Raw genomic sequence first — 20,733 nt, forward strand, 5'->3', positions numbered from 1 at the left:
CTGCCTTCGAGTAGGTTCTACTAGGGATTAACACACTTCGAATGAACTTGGTTGCATTTAAACTGCCGGATTTACTTGTAAGAAAACGCTTAAACTTACAACTATCCCCATTCGATCCGAATTTGTTTGCTCTAAAATATAGTTCGTTTTACCTACACTTAGGTTAACTGGTGGGCTTCATATAAGCCGCATCGGCACAGTAGTTATGGAATCGGACTAGGGCCCTGATTGAATCGCAAGTAAGTTCACTGATTGTTTTGGGGCCAGTCACCATATCTTTTTAGCTTGTTCTTGTGGGAAAAACACTGAGGAAAGTGTAGCCCCTACTACGCACTTTGTGCCTCTGGAGGAAAAATGAAATAGGAATATAACGTGTAATAGATTAGCGCAATGTGTGAAGCCAGCCAGTGAGTACCGCGACTTCACCATTTCTCAGTCTTCATTTATCTCGTAAGACTACTTTAGTTTGAGAAAGGGCCATTAGAATTTCAGTTTGGATGTGCTTATCTAGTCCCTCCTAAACGTTTTTTTTTTGACCGGTGCATGCAAGAATAAGCGCATCAAGGAAACTGGCCTCTTCTCTCTGACTTGACTCTTTGCATTCGGAGAGTCACTGTTTTACAGGCGATCCTTCTCTCGGCTTGCTTAGGAGAAAACTGAAAGAGCTGCTACGAGGCGTGTGCCGGTCAAAGCTCTTGCTTTTTTGGGGTGGGGTGGGGGGAAGGTCTTAAGTGCTTCGCTCGGCTCCCGCTATTACTCGCCGACACGAACCATCCCTGTAGCTCGCTAAAGCCGGAGCCGCCTGTATAGTTCAGCTGACGGCGGCTGTGGTTTATGCAGTGGAAGCTGGCGGGCTGCCAACAGGAGCTGGAGGTGGAAAAGAGTAAAGGCGCCAAAAGGGAACTCGTGAGTTCGGTGCATTCTCTCTCCTTCCTGACTCGCTAGGGCTGCCCGAGCCCCGATGGGGCTTCCTCGTGGATCATTTTTGCTTGCACCTTTGCAGTGCACTCGCTAGCAATAAAAGGCGTCCTCGCCAGGAGAATCGCGGGAAAGCGTAGGCGATGGGGGAGGAGGGGGGTAGAGGGAGACGAGAGAGGCTTGACACGCTGAATGGCTTCCCCTGACCCCTCCCCTCCTTCCTAGGAGGCGAGAGCAAAGCGCCGCCGCCGCCGCCGCCGCTTCCTTTGGCCGCGGGCATCAGGTTTTTCTAGTTTGCGAAGGCAGGAGCGTGCTAGCAAAACTTTGCCTCTGCGCCCGCAGCGGCTGGCGTCCGAAGCTGCCAAAAGTCTGCTCTGGTTGCGAGGGAGATGCAAACGTTTCCCTTTTGAAGGAATAAAAGGGGAGCGGGAGGGGGGTGGGGAGGAGAGAAAAGAGCCGAAGATGAAACGGCCAAGTCAGGCTCTTGTTGTGTATTACGGCGGCGTTTGTCTGCCTCACAGCGGCGCGGAGTTGCGGCGGCCAACGGTGCCCGGAGAACTGGGTGTTCAGCCAGGGAGGCCAAGCGCCGGGATTCCTTTTTTATTTGACTACCGTCTTTCTTTCTTTCTTTCTTTCTTTCTTTCTTTCTTTCTTTCTTTCTTTCTTTCTTTCTTTCTTTCTTTCTTTCTTTCTTTCTTTCTTTCTTTCTTTCTTTCTTTCTTTCTTTCTTTCTTTCTTTCTTTCCTGTCAGCCCTGTAACCTGAGCGCGGTTGACTGGAGGGGGGGAGGGGAAGGGAGGGAGATTCGGCTGGGCGAGAATGGCGAAGCAGGTTGCCGCTTGCACGCGCCGTTTCTTTATGCGTTTTGTTGCACGCCAAGCAGCCCTCCTCCCCTCCGCGGAGAAATCCCGTCCTGCAAATCGGCGTCCTAGCTCTCTCTCTCTCTCTCTCTCGGGGAGATACCTCTGGGCAGGGAAATCCCGTAGTCTACGCGGCGGTTAGGGCCTGACTTTTGCCTCTGGGGTCGCCTCGTCGCTCGGCAAGGGAGCGGGCGAGCCAGCGCGGAGAGCTCTTGAAGGAGGTGCGGCGCGGTTTCCTTTCTTCCCGCGGCGGCGGCGGCGGCGGCGGCGGCGGCAGCTCTTGAGCTTCTGGCGCGGAATGAACCTGAACCTGTTACTGCTGTTCCTTCGTCTGTACCTGGGAACTCGAGTAGCGCAAGCCCGGCAGGCGCGAGTTGCATCTAAGCGGTCGGGTGCTTTCCACGCCATTAAGTTAGGGGAAGGTGGTGAGCCACGTTTGGAAAGTTTTCTGCAGTCGAGTCAGCAAAACGGGCGTGCGTAGTCTAGGACAGCGTTTCCCAACCTTTAGGAACTTGAAGATGCGTGGACTTCAACTCCCAGAATTCCCCAGCCAGCTATGCTGGCTGGGGAATTCTGGGAGTTGAAGTCCACGCATCTTCAAGTTCCTAAGGTTGGGAAACGCTGGTCTAGGACACGGGTTTCCCCCGCCCTCCCCGTCTTTCCCTCCCCCCCCCCAATTTCTTTTCCAAATTCACTGAACTTTATTACCAAGCCACCAGCGACGACTGTTGATACAAACCTTGAGTCAGGTTTGGATTCCTGGAGATGCCTGGATGAGTTCCTGCAGTTTTCTTGACAGGATTTTTCAGAAGTTGATTTGCCTTTGCCTGCTTCTTGGGCTTGAGAGTCAGTGGCTGGCAGAGAGTAACCCAGTTGATTTCCCACTAGGGCAGGATTAAACCGGATCGCTAGTACAATCCGGTGCTGGAAAACTGCAGGGTTTGGCCAGGCAGTTGCCAGGAATCAAATCTGACTGGGAGGGTGTGTTTACCCACAAATACACACATAAGCACACACGCAATACTATCATTGGGAAATTTTTAACCCATTTGAATTCTTCAAATATGTTGGACTTGCATAATTCTTAGTTAGAAGGTCTGGCTGGCGTTGTTGTTAGTTGCGAAGTCGTGTCCGACCTATCTCAACCCCATGGACATGCTCTTCCAGGAGGTCCTTTCATGGCAAAGATACTGGAGTGGGTTGCCATTTCCTTCTCCAGTGGATCATGTTTTGTCAGAACTCTCTGCTATGACCTGTCCATCTTGGGTGGTCCTGCACATAGCTCATAGCTTCATTGAATTACGCAAGCCCCTTCGCCACGACAAGGCAGTAATCCATGAAAGGGGCTGGCTGGCATGTGGATCCTAAAACCAGTGGACAACAGTATCTAAGTTTAAGGTCGAGCCAAGTAGGCCAAGAGTTTCCAATATTTAACCACATGCATTACTTTCAAACATTACTTTTAAATAAAATAAATTATTTTGAAACAGCAAATGACAATGCTACCCAACTAACTTCCCTGAAAACTTAGGCATGCAAAGTAAACAGGGCTGACCTCTAGCCTAAACATTTCTATCTACATTTTCAATTTTTATTAATATAGGTCCATCTCTTAACATCACTCTTAAGGCTCCTTACTACCTAAGGCCAACTCAGTTCTAAAAAAGCCTGCTCTTATTTACCAGTGGCTAGGAATTAGTTTCACTGAATGTGATTGGACTTGTTTCTTACAAATGGGGAGAATGGTTATTTATTTAGGTTTAAGTTAGTATAACTAAGATTGAATGTCAGCAACTAAGTGATTTCACTAGGGCTTCCAAGTATAAAACCTGCACTAGTCACTTATTCTAAATGTTCCTGTTGAAGTGAGTAATGGTCTGCTTTATTTAGAAAAAGTTCTTTATCTTTCTAACAAATCACCACAGATCAAGGATACAAGCAGCATTTACTTCCTCTTCTCCCCCTCCCCCCTTTTTCTCCATCTTACAAGGAAAGGCTGAAGGAAGGGAATCTGAAGAGTTAAAGTCTGTTGCTTGTTGCAATGAAATTATGGCTGGCAGTGGCGCCGCTGTTTGTTCAACAGACCTCCACTTTTAAACAGTTCACAAAAAGTTCATCAGGGCGGTGATGATTATAAATAACGTGTATGTAGTATCCAACTGCAAAGTATGACCCTGAAAATGAGCAAGAACTAGCAAACGTGTCGACCCACCCACTTCCCAAAAGGAATACACACTGATCATAGTGCTTGGCTTTATTTTGCACAATCCCCAAGAACTGGCTCAGCCACCGCACACACCCAGAACAGCCTCTGATCCTGAAAAACCTTTGCTTCTTATTCAGTGGCTTCATCTCACCAGCACTCAGCTGCGGTGCTCGAAGAGCTGCCTGCGCAAGCCTCATGCAGGGCCTCTCTGCAAACACCTCCGCTTGAGGCAGTTTTGCAGAGTGCAATAGCAGAGAGATGCTCGTCTTGCAGTAGATAGCAAAATTATTTTCTTAGTGCTTTCTTAAGATTCCTTTCCTTTCCTTAAGATTATTGCAAGTGTTTTGGAAGGTAGACTATCATACCTACGCTGATTATTATTGTACAGTTTGCTTCAAGTTTTCATGCGCTTCTAAAATTAAGGGTTCTTGGATGTGAGCGCTGTCATTCATTGGAACTTCCATAATAGCATATTGGGATTTCAATCTTAGGGGAGATTTTTTGTTTTTGTTGTTCCAAAATATGAACATCTTAACCAGGTAGGCACGGCAGCTGATAGCAGCAGTGCATTACTAGCAAAACAACAACAACCCCAGAAGCTCAATAGGTAGTCTCCCTGCCATGTTTTATTTTCAGAAAGGGGAGGGAGAATGAATGGTGCCCTTCCCTCCTGTCACACAACCTTCTCTATTTGGACTTTGTGTCCATTCCTTACAGATGAGGCAGCACACTGGGCAGCTACTAACTGTATGTAAAACTCTAAATCACTCTCTCCAGGCTGTGGCTGCTCTGAAAAGAACGGTACATCTGGAAAACAGTAAATCTGTTCAGCAAACCCATCTTTCCAGTGGAATAACTCCTTTTGAATGATAGCACAGTATTTTCTTCTAGCCGCTAGGGCAGGGATAGGCAACCTTGGCTCTTTTGTGACTCATGGACTTCAACTCCCAGAATTCCTGAGCCAGCTATGCTGGGAGTTGAAGTCCATGAGTCATAAAAGAGACGAGGTTGCCTACCCTGTGCTAGGGTAATAGTGGAAGGGATTGGAGAGGGGAAGGGAAGGGAAGGAGGAAAAGGAAGGGTATGGTTTGGTTTCCTGTTCTCCAAGCGATTTGGGAACCAGTTAGGTATGGTAGAAGGTATTAGAGGAGCATGTCATTCCATTTGTTCTGTGCCTGGGGTTCTGTGACTGTGCCATCTAAACTAATAACTGGACACAAGGAACGTGTATTTTCAGTACTTGTGGCTGTGCAGCACCGTACCTATGAGCGGTGGTGGCACAGTGATTAGAGTGCAGTATTGCAGGCAAATTCTGCTGACTGCCAGGGGTTCGATCCTCACCGGCTCAAGGTTTGACTCAACCTTCTATCCTTCCGAGGTTGGTAAAATGAGGGCCCAGGTTCTTGGGGGCAATATGCTGACTCTGTAAACCGCTTAGAGGGGCTGTAAAGCACTGTGAAGTGGTATATAAGTCTAAGTGCTATTGCTATACCTAAAACATTTTACCTCCAATTAATCCCATATGGCTGTGGTGGCGAACCTATGGCACGCGTGCCACAGGTGGCACACAGAGCCCTTTCTGTGGGCATGCATGTGGTCGCCCCAGTCCTAGGCCTTCAGCTGGGGTTTTCGCTTTAGGCCTCCGCCGCCATGTGCAAAAAAAAAAAAGATTTAATCTATCAATTAAAACTTCTAACGGGGAAAAAAAAGAGATCTTGCAAAGTTGGAAATGATTGAACTTTTTAGTTACCACCGCAGCCACGCCCACCCAACGGGCCATGCCCACCCAGCACCCGACGATACATAAGTGGGTTTTGGGTTGCAGTTTGGGCACTCGGTCTCTAAAATGTTCGCCATCACTGCCATATGGGTTCAACACCATGGCCTCTCTGGTGCATATATAGGATTGTACACCTAGTGTGTAATAGTGTGTAATAATGTAAGACATCACTAGCTCATGTTGGTGTTTGCATTTTTTCTTTCTTTTCTGATGAGAGGAAAACCTGAAGGAGTATCCTCTGTGTTAAAATCCCTCCCCATTAACCCAGCATCTAACAGCGGGATGTAGGCTGAACCTCAATCAAAATAATCGACTGAGCCTCCAAAGAACAATTAAAATCTGGCACTGGAATAAATCATGCATTGGGATAATCGGGTTAATAAAATGCAGCTTGTCCTGACACTTCACTCATGCAGCAAAGTGGAATTTAATGCTGGTGGAGATAGCTAGTTCTGGAAGGAATAAAAGCAAGCCAAGTTGTTCTGTTTCTGGACACAAAAATCTGGTTGCTTTTCACCTGCCTTTCCTACTGCACGCAGCGCTGATCCTTTTGGACTGCTAATGCTTCTCCAGTGAGCCCGCTAATGATTTCTTTCCCTGGAGTGAACAGGCGTCATTGAATTACTGAAAGCACTCAAAGCAGCAGCAGCTCAGCAACAACAGCTCCAATGGTGAAAGCCACTACTAGGGCTTGGTTACTTAATCAAATCAAGAGTGAGGAGTTTACTAACTATTTTTAACCCCTTTCTGGGCTGAGATGCAATTTTTTACTCCAGGAAAATTAAAATGTTACCATTTTAAAATTAGAGCTTCCTGTTTATGACAGTCCAACTTTCATAGCCCATAGCCCCTTCAGCTTTTTCTTGGAGATTGGAATCTTTGAAACTTTCTTTAAAGTAGAAACAGACATATTGTTTGTTATTGTTTAATGATGAATAGGGTTTCTGCCTGAGATAAATGTTCAAAGATTCACTCTCACCCTGCTCCCATACCAGGACATCTCTTTAGACTCTGTTTAGTGACTTTATTTCATTTTCCTTTGTAGATTATCTGACTGCTACAAATTTAATATATCTTGACTTCAACAAAACATTTCACAGAGAAGCCCATAGCATTCTGATTAGCAAACTTGTTAAATTATGAGCTGGTTGGCAAGTCTGTTAAGTGGATCAACAGTTAATTTAAAAATGGCACTTGAAAAGTGTTTCCTTAACAAGTTGAAGGGGGGTATCAAGTTAGGTGTCATAAAGTGCATTTTGGACCTTGGTCTTCTTCAGCATTTTTCTTAATGAGATGGTTGAGGATTTCAGATTTGTTGACACACAACTGGATAGGATAGCTAATGCTGCAAGAAACAGAAAAAAAATCTTAATGGGCTAAAGAGAAAGAAATTTAATCAAGATATATGTGAAATACTTCAATTAGATAAAAGAAATAAAACCTGAGGTTAGAAGGGAGGACATCTAGCTTAATAATAAATGGTACCGTCTCCCTTGGGTCATCTTGGCTCTCTGAATATAGACAAATTTGTATTGGTTTCTTGGTAATAGTATCGAACTAGTTTTCTGTGTTAATCTATTCCAGGAATATTCTTTTTAAGTGTTAGCCTTGTTTATATTCCTGGAAATTTCTGGTGGTCTGCCATCCAGATAATAACCTGGTCCAATTCTGCTTAATTTTTCTGAGTTCAGCCAAGGTCAACTAGGTGTTGCCATCTGTCTTGAATTATATATGGCGAGTCTGAGATCTTGGAATTGTACCTGATTGCAAAATAAATGTGAGTTAGCCGTGTGACATATTTACTAAGAAGGCAAATGCAGGTTTATACTACATCAATAAAAGTGTAGCTTCCAAATCACAGGAAATAGTTTTGCATTAGTTGGACACCATATTATATATTACATCCAATTCTGGGTATGGCACTGGGCCCAGTGCTGGGTGTCACACAAAAAATCAGAAATTGCTTCTGAGAAGATGCTGAAGAGACTAGAAGCTAACTCTTACAAAGAGAGCTGAGGGCAACTGAGTATTTTTTGGATTTTAGAAAATATGACTGAAGGGATGTCACATAGAAAAGATTAGGACCTCTCTTGTTGAACTGCAGGCGTGGCACACAGAAGTTACAGAAAAGTAGATTTGGGCTGAATATTGGAAAAGCTTTGCAAGAGTAAAAGTGTTTAGTGGAGCCAACTGTCATTGGAGATGCTGAAGTATATTCAGCCAGAGTCTGGACCGCCATCTGCAGGGACGCTTTAGTTTGGATTCTTGCATTGAACAAGGTTTTGAAAGGTCTAAATGGCTCCTTTCAGTTCTGTGCTGGTATGAAATGTATTGAGCTCTGAAGTACAGAACTCTTGGCTTCTTGTTTGGATTTCAAGATTCCCAGAAATTTGCTACAAAGTGCGAAAGAGACTAGGAACAAAAATAAGGTCTGTGTTGATTTCATGGGGTTCTGGATTTTTATGATTTCTAAGAGTGATTTGTTGCACTATTTTCTTTATGCTTCCTTATGTGACCCTTTATATGACTGAGGCTTAAAATATATGAAAAAGGATTATACTAATAAGATCAGTAACTTTTATATCCCGTAAAGAGCTATCCAGGCCTAACCCATTTAAGACGAGGTAAACATCGGACATGGATGGTCAGATATTAGATATAGTTCCTGTACGGGGGCAGATACCATGGAATCTGAGGATAAAGAACATCAATACCTATCCTTTGTCATATTAAAACTACTTTCTGATTCCTTTGGAGATTTCTAGTCCTGCCTCCCCACTGCATAAAGATTGGGCCTATTAAATCAGTCTTTCCCTTGTAACCATTTGATTTCCAGATGGTGTTTGGAGAGCTTCCTGGGCAGTTAACCTAATGTCTTAGTTGCTATCTGGAATGGCCTTACATAGGACTGCATCTGAGCAGCTTCTGTTCTGTTTCTGTTGGACCGCTTGGGTTTTTGGAGGAGCGTCAGTAAATGAAGAGTCAGAAAAGACATACAGAGCTGGAGAAATAAGAAGAATGAGTCTAAACATTTGCATGAATTTATATTGTGACAACGTGGTGACAAGGGCAGCAAAATGTAATTATTTTCCCATCTTATATTTGCAGAATGCCATGCAGTGCCCCCTTCTAAGAATCTGTTAACTTTTACATGGCTGGAGAGCCAGGATAAACATTAGAAGGGCTGTTGTGAGGAATCTGCTAGGCATCTGACACTTGGATTCATTCAGTGGACTCTGGTTGGGCGTGTTTTGGGGAACTGACTGTACAGGAGCCCTGCTCTATTATCTGGAGAAGAGTCTGAACTTGTGAGTCTCAAGGAAGTGGACAGAGTCCTTCAGAATCTTAGCACTGCTGACTGTGTATTGGTCACTTGTTTCTTCTGGTTATCAAGACCTGTCACGGATAATCTGGATCTTTTTCAATAAGGCTTTTTTTAGTAAGGCTGAATATAATATGGACAGGGCATTGACTACCCTTGTGGAATGCCTCTATCAAGATTGGAATAGAAATAGTACAACTTCCCTAGTCTGATCCACCAGTGGCACTTAAACCTTGAATCAGTATTGTTATGGAAATGCGGTTTCTCCTCTTCCTTTGTGCTGGTTCCAGTCAGTGTTAGTAGGTGAGGAACAAACACTTTGCTGTTTGGGGTTCCAGAAGGCTTAATACTTTTCCTGCTCCTATTCAACAGCTACATAACAGATGCTAGATGACATTCATCTATCAGCAAGTGATCAGCCATTATTGGTATGGGATGATATGCAGCTTTACATTTTGATCCCTGGCCAGGCAGTTAGTGTTGTGGAGATCCTTGTCCTAGTGTCTGTAGTCTGTAAAGGCTGGAATGTGACTGAATGGCTTCGGTTTCAAGAACTTTCCAGTTCCAGAAATTTAGTTCTTCATAGGATTGCACTTTCCCAGGTAAAATTTGTACATAGTTTGGGAATTCTCATGGATTCTCAATTCATGCTCAATAGACTAGGTGGCACTTGCAGCCATGAAGACTTTTCCAAAAATCCATCTCATGCACTAATTATATTCTTTCCTGGATCAAGAAGTCCTTTTCATAGTGACCTCAAGTTTGGACGATTGATGTGCACTTTACACTTGAAAATTACTGAAAGTGACAACTGGTATAGAATATAGTTGTGAAAGTAGTTACGGGAGCTTCTGTTTTGTCCATTCAGCACCTCTGCTTTGTGAACAGAATTAGCTGGCCTGGTCTTCCTAGTGCAATTGAAGGTGTTGGTTGTCACCTATGAGCTTTTTGTAGTTTTGACCTGCTTACCTATAGTACCGTCTTTCTCCTGTTATTTCACCTCAAGCACAAAGGTTTGGTAAAGTGGCATGTTCCAGGTCCCAGCTCTAAAGCATTATAGGAGATGTGCCTTCTCTGTAAGTATGCCTTTTTTGTGGAACATTGTTCCCTCAAAATCTCTATAACCCAGACCCTACGGTGATTTCATAAAATTTTGAAAACCTGGATCTTTCAGAAGGCTTTGGGACACAGTGAGTGATCTGTTCTCTAATTGTGTATTGGTGTTGTAGTTGTGGTTGACTTTGCTTTATCATTTCTCCAATGTGTTGAAGTATTATTTTCTTGGTTCTAGTTTCTTTTTATTATTTTTGTTCTGCTGTTTTTAAATGTCAACATATTATTTGTCTATTCTGGTGATGGAAGCAGCATACTAGATAGATGATAGATTTCTGTTGGAACTGTTCGTTTAATATATTTTACGGTTTTACTGCTAGGCACTTGGTGCTCTCCATAACACTATGCTGGACTACAATTTCTAACATCTTTAGTTACCTGGCTGGAATACATGCAATAAGTGATATAGCTAATTAGTTGGATTTCCTTTGATGGCTTATTCATTCTAGAGCCTAGTTCCATTGTGTTTTCAAACTAATACTGTAGAAGAATGAAATAGGTACATATAGATATACTTTGCGGGAATATTAAATAGTTGTCTGTCTTTCTAAGTACAAATCTGGTGAATTTTGTTCATAAAAATAGAATGATTTTATTTTTCTAAATTTAATGAAACTCTTAAAGTGTTATTTTATTTTTATTTTTATTTTAATTCCATTTATATCCCGCCCTTCTCCGAAGACTCAGGGCGGCTTACAAGCTTAGCAGTAGCCTTCATTCTATGTATATACTATGTATATACTATGTCAATAGTATGGAATAAATTTTAATTCTCAGAAAGTGTATGAAGAGAACATATCTATCTCATTTGACCTATAAATTTCTTCAGTGTGTTCCTTTTATTATTTTGTGTGTGTGCGTGCTATGCATTTTTATTATCTACCAATCCCACATTCAGAATTAATTATCAAAAAAGGATGGTGATTCTGCTGTGATATTTGCATTTCCTTTTAGGCCAGTTTTCTCAATTCCATATGTTCTTGTTTTTAAATAGATTGTAAACACGTGTGAAGAAAGAGTCTCTTCTAAGTGACGTCATGCTTTCTGCAACTCCCCTGTATGGCAATGTTCATAGCTGGATGAGCAGTGAGAGGATCCGCATGTGTGGAATTAATGAGGACAGGTAAATATTTATGTTTCAGAAAACTTAAATTATAGCATTATTACTGGAGATTTTCTGTTACCATAATAGAGAGCGTTGCATTCACTTGCCCATTTTACAAATAAAAGTTTTCAGAGTAAGTTTTTTGGGAGACTTGATAAAATGATAGTAAGTACAATATTTGTATTCAGTGTTACAACATTGTTCTGTTGAGGAGCACATTTCCTCAATGGGTTTCTGATTGGAAATGCACATAGTAGCTGATGGTAGCCATTTTCTTTTTGACACTCCACTTTTTTCTCTTTTTTGAAACCCACTTTTTTGGCACTCTGGAATGACAGGATAAACAGTTATCACCTGATATCTCTCCTAGAGGTTATGCTAAAGGCTACAGATTGCTAACCTTGCTGAAGACATATGGCTTTTTTTTGTTTAAAGTGATATGCAAAGAAAGAGAAAGAAAGAAAAAGAAAGAAAGAAAGAAAGACTAATTTACAAAACATAGCAGATGAAGACTTTTGGCATTACATATTGTTACCAAAGCACTAGTAAAAGGATACATACAAAAATGTGTTAAAGTGTTTGGCCAGCTCTGTTTTGCTACAATAACTAATCAAAACTATAAAATATATGGGTGCTGCTTTATCTTATATATTGATGGTGTCACTTTGAATATTATATATTAGAATTGGCTTTTCTGGGTAATGGTGAAACTATCCTTCTGCTATATGTCAGCAATTGGATTTGAAAGTTGGCACCAAGGTGCTTTTTATTGGCATTTTCTATTGTAACAAGTCCCTGGCCTGCCAGCACTGCTGAGGCACAGATGTGTAACTCCCTCTTCTTCACTGAACAGCTCACGTTTGTATGATATTAGGAGGGTGTGATAATTTTCTACTTCCTTCATTTTTTAAAAAGATAAATTAACCTAGAATGTTAACTAGGAAGGCTATTGTATGTCTCTAAAGAAACACTACTCTTCGTTTTATAGAAAAAAATACTTTTGTTACTGAATGAAATAATAATAACATATTCTAAAGAACATCTCATTGAAGAGTAGGTAGAATATGTATCAAGGCTTCGAATCCAAGCACAAAAATATAGATTGGTATGTGAGTGTGTGCAAATGTAGCATTCCTGTGCAATTCCTTGATCCAAAAATGGGCAGGTTTAAGTAATTGCCTATAGATATTGTTCTCATGTCCCTTTATACCCCACTACACATTTTTGCCTACAATCCATAGTATTCACAAATGCATATTAATGTACAGTTTAATAGGAAAAGTAGTCATATCAAGATACAAGATTTTATAATTTTATTTCTAAAACTGTTTTTAAACATTCCTTTAAAATAGGAAAATCCCTGTAAATGATGGAGATGTCTTGAAAAGCAGGCTGGAATTAAGGGAAGAAAATCATCTGAACCACAGTGTGGTAAGAAACAGATAATACAGATTAAAGATACAATTGTTAACCTGTTATATATTGTTTCATTTACAAATAATTAAGAACAGTTGGAGGTGATCAGGCATTTAGTTCACTACTATTCAGATGTGGTATTTAGACATTAAGATCTCTCTTATTTGTGGCATGAGTAAGACTTCATAGTAAAACTTTCCATGCTATATTTTGTTTAGAGTGAGTCCTAAAGCCTCTTATTCTGTGATATACCTAGTTCATGAACAGTTACAATAGTTCCAAATAATATTACAATTACCCATCCCACAACTAGGAATTCTGTGATAGACAATTGTGCAAATTTGGATATGAACTCTTACTATAAAGTCAACTATGAACTGGATGACTGAGAATCTCCACAGACTATAGGTTACATCCTATTTGGAATCAGTAGGCTTTGAAATTATAATTGTATGCTACTTTATACTTTTTTACTTACATATGTATCTAAAAAGGACGATAGATGACAAAGATATTGAAATTGATTTCTTTTTATGCACGTGTCATTTCAGTAGGAGAGATTTTGAGAGATTATTGTTTAAAGGCAGTATCTACATAGATGTTTGCTAAGTATGAAAGGATTTGGATGCCTGACAAGTTATTCTTTTTTTAAAAAAAACTTTGTTGAAAAAAGACAGGCTTCTTAAATTCCTGTATGAAACATCTTATAATTTTTAAATGCTTAAATTCCTTTGCATTTATTGATGCACATTGTTTTTAATTATAGAAAGCCTGTGTTTCCACCGATTAAAAATACCAACTGTAGTCTTGATTATCACTTTCATTAGATGCCAGAGTAACATCGTATTTTATTCCTCAAAGGTGGATACAACGCCTGTGCATCGCATTGACAGCCTTGCAGCTCTGACTATGGATCGTACTGGACTTATGCGGGAAGGACTTAGAGTCCCCAGTAGTATTGTCTATTCCAGTTTATGTGGACTTGGCTCAGACAAGCCCCGGGATGCTACAAGTGCTATTGCTGGCCTTGGATTTGGTTCTGAAAGGAACCCAGAGTTACAGTTCAAGTCTAATCCCACTGAAGGCATTGAAAATGGAGCTGGAAAGAACCCAAATGGCTTCAGTGCTCTGTATAAAACACCACCTGGAATACAAAAGAGTTCTGTTCCAACTGGGGAGACCTTAGGCTTGGATAGAAGCTCAAGTGACAAACAAAGTCCTCTCAGCGTCAATGGTGCTAGTTACCTAAGGCTACCCTGGGTAAATCCTTATATGGAGGGTGCTATTTATCCTTTTCTTGACTCACCAAATAAGTATTCACTGAATATGTATAAGGCTTTGCTACCTCAGCAGTCCAATTTTAGCTTGCCACAGCATCTGACTTATTCCCCAGTATGTACAAATGGTGAACGTTTTTTATACTTGCCACCTTCTCACTATGTTGCTCCCCACATTCCATCATCGTTAGCTTCACCGATGAGGATCTCGGCTACATCAGCATCACCTGCAATTCCCCCTTTGGGACACTGTCCAGATAAAGGCTTATCTTGGAAGATGGGAGTGAGTCCAGCAAATCCTATAGACTCTCATACCTATCCACATATTCAGAATAGTAAACCACCCAGAGTTCCGTCTGGTAAACCAGCTGCTAATAATATGCCAACTGATCCTTCTGTTTTGCTGTCACATTCACCCAGGCCATCACCTAGAATGCATCTCCCAACACAGGTTGGAGATACTTACTCAGAGTTCCATAAACACTTTTCCAGAATTTCATCCTCTCCTTCTTCAATTGCACTCCCCAAGCCATACATGAATGTAAGCAGTGAATTTTCTTCCAGAATCTCAAATGGGAAAGCTCCCAAAACACATGATCCAAATGAAATTTCTCAGCAACCCACAGTGCATGCAAGGAAAACAGGCCATGACCGGAAAGATAGCAGATCCCCTCCATTATTAGAAAAGCAGCAAACTGTAACCAAAGATATCATTGACAAACCCCTGGATTTGTCATCAAAAGTTGTTGATGCAGAAATAACCAAGTCTGATCATGTTAAGAAAATGTTACCAACTGTGTTAGTTCATAGCAGGGCTGGAGGAGGATTGGTGTTACCTGGTGGTGATCTTCCAAAAGAAACTATTTCTCCTGGAAATGGTTGTCCTGTCTATAGACCTGAGATAATTAGCACGGCACCTTCCTCCTGGGTGGTTCCTGGTCCAGCTCCTAATGAAGATAACAGCGACAAAAACGTGCCATTGAAAAACAAAACACCGGACTGGGTAACACCTCAACAAAGAAGTTCTTCTTGCCCTAGGATGGGAGGCACGGAAACAGTAATTAATAATACTTTGGGATCTTTATCAACTGAAGGTCGCCCAGCATCTGCTTCTCCAGCTCCAAATGCTAATGTAGATTGTTCCAAAACTAACATTTCTGTAGAAACCACTGCATCTGTCATACAGCATATAGGACAACCTTCAGTATCATCATCATCATTGTCATCATCACCACCATCAAAGCATAGTAATAAGGCAGCTAAATGCAATAATCAAGAACCTATGTTCAAGGCAAATGAAAACACTCTGGCCCCAGGTTCCATATTTTTTTCTCCAAATGACGCATTCCGATCTCCACCATTGCCCTATCCAAGAAGCTATATCCCATATCCAATTCCAGATGGTTTAGCGTTAGGTCCTTTGTCTCTACATGGAAAAGGACCTGTGTATCCTCACCCTGTTCTGTTACCTAGTGGCAGTCTTTTCCCTGGGCATTTGGCTCCCAAACCTACTATTCCATACAGCTTACCAACTAGCAGTGGTGAGTTTATGACATATCAAGATGCACTGGGTATGGGAATGGTGCATCCAATGTTGTTATCCCATGCAGCTCTTGAGCTAAAAGATGATAAATCAGAAAGGAGATCGAGATCACATGAGAGGGTCCGTTATGAAGACCCTGCTTTGAGAAACAGATTGCCAGAGATGCTAGAAACCAGCACACAGTTACATTTTGAAGTACCTTCAGAGAGAAATGTGAAATCACACCAAAGTTCAAGTCATAATAAAAATAGTACCAAAACTGAAAAACTCATGTTTGCAGACTTGAGAGATGAGCAAGATGCAAAAGGTGAAACTGGTCTGACAAATCCGAGTTTTCCTATTGAAAATAGTAATCAAACAAATGACCCTACAAAGCACAAGGTGGAACAAGCCTTTCAGCATAGAGATTTTATTGTAATGAGAGAAGAATGTGGGAGAAATAATTTCCATGAAGCGTACAATTTTAAGCAAGTTCAGAATCCACACCCATCAATCTTCAACTTAAGGAAAGATGATCTCTCAGCAAGCCATAATAGAGAGAGATTGACTATTCCCCCTTCTTCTGTATTTCTGGAGACTGCTCATGGGAATGATGGCTTGGCTATGTCTTTTTGTAAAATGCCAGATGATGCCAAACAGCTTTGTATGGGAAATGCACAGTCAAACATTGAAATCAATCAGACATATGCCAAAGATGGGACTGAGGGTATGGAATCTAATGATGGCAAACTCCTGAAACCTAAGCCATCTAAGCTGGCAAAGAGAATAGCAAACTCTGCTGGTTACGTAGGTGACCGATTCAAGTGTGTTACAACTGAACTGTATGCAGATTCTAGTCAACTGAGTCGAGAACAACGGGCCTTGCAGGTGAGTCTCTGGGGTTAACTTACCCAAAACAATATTTGCTTTATAAAATTGCAGTTGAGAATGATGTTATGCAGGTTGGGAGAATGTATGTATATACTGCAAATTTAAGTCTGTTGACAAAATTAATGATAAATTTGCATATATGAGGGTACTGCTATGAGATGAGAGGGAGTTGAGCAGTAATAGATACAAATTAAATGTAAATAATAGTAAATAATTTAATCTCAAAAAGCCTATTATATAATAGTGAAGAGCTGAAAAATGCGTGTTTCTTATTTGCATAGGTAGTTTTTTTATACCTTGCTAGGTTGTTTGGCCAGCATTGTACAATAATGGCAAAGGTTCTAATTAATATTCTAAGTGTGGCATTTGATAAAGGAGCTGCATTTTAGTAAATTAATGCAACTTCTTTATCAAGCAAAAATATAGCATAGAAAAATAGAAGCTGTGATGAATTAAATGTTGAATGATGGCAAATATTGTAGGTTAAGTTTACAATTTATGACAAGATGAGTTAAGCCAAATTGTTTGCATTGTTAAGAAAAGAATTGGTTGATGCTTATAAAAATGGATGAAATTATCCAAATGATCCATTGAGTGCCCATTTTAATTACATAGATGGAAGGATTACAAGAGGACAGTATTTTATGTCTACCTGCTGCTTACTGTGAGGTCAGTTCTTCAAATTTTTATTACTAGACTCTTAAAAGTTTGAGTTAAAATTTCATTTCCAAATACACAAAGGGAAGTTGTGGGCCATGATCGTCTTTATTCATTGTTCTGTTTTTCTTTTTTGCTTGTTATATTTCTCAAAATGTGTGTTTGCTTGCCTATACTATACACAAACACCTCCATAGCATCTCTCTATATTGTTATACGTAGATGTACAAATACAGTATATTTTGCATACTGAGATTTTTAAATTTTGTAATTGTATATACTCAAATATTGTATGTATGTCAGTTTTTATGCATTACACGTTTGATTTTGAACAGAATATTTGAATGTAGTTTCATTTAAGGTAAGGTAAATAAAGTAGTTCTTATTGTGAGTCTTTTCCCCCCATATCATTTCTATTTTCTAGCGTGCAATGATGCGCTTCTCAGAGTTGGAGATGAAAGAGAGAGAAGGCCATGTAGCCACCAAAGACTCAGAGGTCTGCCGATTCAACCAAGCAGACTGGGAAAACCTGAAAGGAAATAATAACAAAAAGCCTAACTCTGTCCCTTCGGAAGATGTTATTGCTGGGCCAAATGACAAAAGCAGATGTAAGCCTATATTAGTCTTAGCAGATTTGTGGAGGAGAGTTAATTTACTCACTGAAAAGGGAGATGTTATGTTTTAATTTGAACTGTTGGGGTACTTAGTATAAAGGTAAAGGTTCCCCCGCACATGCGTGCTAGTCGTTCTAACTCTAGGGGCCGGTGCTCATCTCCGTTTCAAAGCCGAAGAGCCAGCGTTTGTCCGAGGACGTCTCCGTGGTCATGTGGCCAGCATGACTAGACGCCAAAGGTGCACGGAACGCTGTTACCTTCCCACCAGAGCGGTCCCTATTTTTCTACTTGCATTTTTACGTGCTTTAGAACTGCTAGGTTGGCAGAAGCTGGGACAAGTAACAGGCGCTCACTCTGTTACGCGGCACTCGGGATTCGACCCGTCAAACTGCCGACCTTCTGCTTGACAAGCTCAGCGTCCTAACCCACTGAGCCACCGCATCCCATATAGCTTTTTTTATTTGGTGCATTTGAATATATTACCATAATTCACAGAAATGTAGGCTGACAAAGCGCAGAACTAAAATCAGCCCTTCTCTAGTCTCCTTGCCTTGCTCTCTTCATTGGGAAACTAATGGCTAGATATTTAGAGAAAAGAAAACAAGGGATGTAATTTCCCAACCCTCTCAGTGGGCCAAGAAATGCATAGGATGGGAGCAGTGGGAAGAGCTAGTGCATAAGAGGAGAGACGGCTGGGTCACATTCTGACAACTGACTATCTCCATTCCTGATCTAGATTACACATAAGAAAAAGGATGCTGAGCTTTTTCCAACCCAAGGACTGTGTTGTATATTTGAAGGATGGGATAGGATGGGGACTGCATTGCAAAAAACAGTGGCTAGAGTCTGAGCAAAACTACAATTAATTTCATTGGCACATCAATTTATTTCATATACAAGTTAATGTATAACTTACCAGTTATATATTATCTTGCCAGTTGTGTATTTAATAAGTTCCTCCTCCCTACAGTGTTGCATTACAGATTTCAATTTGGTAGCAACAGGTGTTAAGAGCCATATCTAAGGTTTGGGGGGACTTTACCCAAAATCTTTGCATGCTGCCTGGACCCTCAGATTATGGATCTGTTTTATAACTTACATTTTTTTGGTCTGCATTTGTATTGAGGGCAGATCATATTGTTATAGCCAGTTGTAACAATATTGTGAAATAATAGTTTCATGAAGTGATAGTAAAGTTTTTATAAACTTGATTTTCCTATTGGTGTTTGTATAATATTCAGCCTGAAAAAGATTTGTGTTTTAGATGAGAGAGAGAGAGATTTTCTTTGAAAATATCAAATGCATCCTTGCACAATAAACTAACCAAATTAATAATGTGGCTTTATTTAAAGGTTATTTTCATAACACAGAAAATATCCATGATCAGAGTTCTGAAATTCCTGAGGATAAACGTTCTCCTGCAGATATTGGTTTGGAGAGATTTACTGTGTACGAAAAGACAAATGACCAGTCTTTAGAAGATATAAGCCAGGTTCCGTGCCCATATCTGGACCGAAAGCGTAAACGTTCTGGTGAGAACATGCAGAATGATGGAACCCCTAAAGAAAACTTTGTAGAGGAACTGGAAGAAGAATTTGCATCAAAAGCAAAAAAGAAGAAGGCCTGTAAAGGTAATCAAGCCCAGTTTCTTTCTTTTAAGGCATGGTTTGTGAAATGGACACTATTTGGATTAGCATGCCCCTTTATGGCCTTGATTCTGCCAATCCAAAATTCTCCCTGAATGATATTTGGAAATCTGAAAGGTTAAAAACTAGTCATTGGACAATGTAATCATTGGACAATGCAAAGGGCTGTATGCATGCAACCCCCTTCCTGAGCTAAACGTTTAAAATACAAGTGAAGCTGTACAAAATACAAGCTTTCAGCTAATGGTGAAGCTGGAAGAATCTGCCCCGCAAATGAACTATAGTTTTTGTTTCAAGTTCAGGGGCTTTTGATTAATTTTTAGTTATTTTTCCATTAGATGACTGGCCTGAGAGGGAAATGACAAACAATTCCTCTAACCACTTAGAAGAGCCCAATTGTAATGAGGTGACCAACCTGAAGGTGTGCATTGAATTAACAGGGCTCCATCCCAAAAAGCAGCGTCACCTGCAGCATCTTAGGGAACTATGGGAGCAGCAGGTATCACCAGAGAGATCCCCACCCGGCAAGTTGGGCCGGCAAAGCAGGAAAGATTTAGCTGAGGCTGTTCAGCCAGAGGCCACTGCAAAGGTCAAAGACTGCACAGAAGAAAGGCACACCAAGAAAAGGTCAGAGGTCAAAAGCAATAGAAGTTGGTCTGAAGAGTCCCTCAAAACAAGTGACAATGAACCAGGTATGCAGAGATTACTAGGGAAATTTAGTATTATTCAGTGACGCATGCTGCCACCAGTGCTAAGAAGTTATCAGTAGTGATTTTGGGGGGATAGAATATGATTGTATTATAATATAATATAATACATCTGATGTAATATATTACATCATGTATTATAATATCAATTATATCACTACATTAAAGATTTAAGAACCACTATTAAGTGTGGTATAGTATTATTTTAAAACCAATATCCTAGATGTTTATGTGTTTTAGGAACAATCCCAAATATTTTTTGTATGATGATTATAATGTAATGCTCATTTGAAAATGCTTGATTTTATTGTGGAGTTCTTAGTGTTCTGAGCTAATGATGAAGTTAACTAGTTGGGTAATGAAATGTCCACAAGAAAAACAAGCAAGGACTCCACAATTCAACATACATTTTCTTCTATTGGTTGATTTTATAAAAAATGACACTTATCAAATGGGTTAAAATTAAGCCAAGTGTAAAATGTTGTGAATTTTTGATCATTCATGGGAATAGGCTGCTCCGTTAGGTTTTGAACTTCTGAGCTAAATCTTCATGTTCGGGGAGATCTCTGATCTGTGTTAGGAGAAGTGACAGATGACGTCCTGAATCTCTTGTTCTTTGTATCTAATTTGTAGTGGTAAGGCTCCTTACCACATATTTCTTTTCTTTCCTATTTAGTCAGTCTACTTGTGAACTTCATTT

At 40.7% G+C, this 20,733-nt stretch overlaps 1 protein-coding gene across 7 annotated transcripts in view; it reads left to right on the forward strand.

Annotated features, from left to right (window-relative positions):
- The window catches only part of BCOR (BCL6 corepressor), a 75,486-nt gene that overhangs the window by 29,266 nt on the left and 25,487 nt on the right, over nucleotides 1–20,733 (forward strand). For 3 of the 7 annotated variants that reach the window (XM_083362054.1, XM_083362055.1, XM_083362056.1), the window contains exons 2-8: nucleotides 11,193–11,321; nucleotides 12,656–12,734; nucleotides 13,581–16,406; nucleotides 17,025–17,078; nucleotides 17,491–17,674; nucleotides 19,033–19,311; nucleotides 19,665–20,018. In XM_083362054.1, the coding sequence (XP_083218180.1) occupies nucleotides 11,236–11,321; nucleotides 12,656–12,734; nucleotides 13,581–16,406; nucleotides 17,025–17,078; nucleotides 17,491–17,674; nucleotides 19,033–19,311; nucleotides 19,665–20,018 (3,862 nt within the window). In that variant the 5' untranslated portion in view covers nucleotides 11,193–11,235. Of the gene's footprint in view, nucleotides 1–11,192; nucleotides 11,322–12,655; nucleotides 12,735–13,546; nucleotides 16,407–17,024; nucleotides 17,079–17,490; nucleotides 17,675–19,032; nucleotides 19,312–19,664; nucleotides 20,019–20,733 lie in introns of those variants that run through there. The other 4 variants (XM_083362058.1, XM_083362059.1, XM_083362060.1 and 1 more) reach the window with 4 other exon arrangements.

Source organism: Vipera ursinii (assembly GCF_947247035.1).
Source record: "Vipera ursinii genome assembly, chromosome: 4".
In the NCBI taxonomy this organism is placed as follows: Eukaryota; Metazoa; Chordata; class Lepidosauria; order Squamata; family Viperidae; genus Vipera; species Vipera ursinii.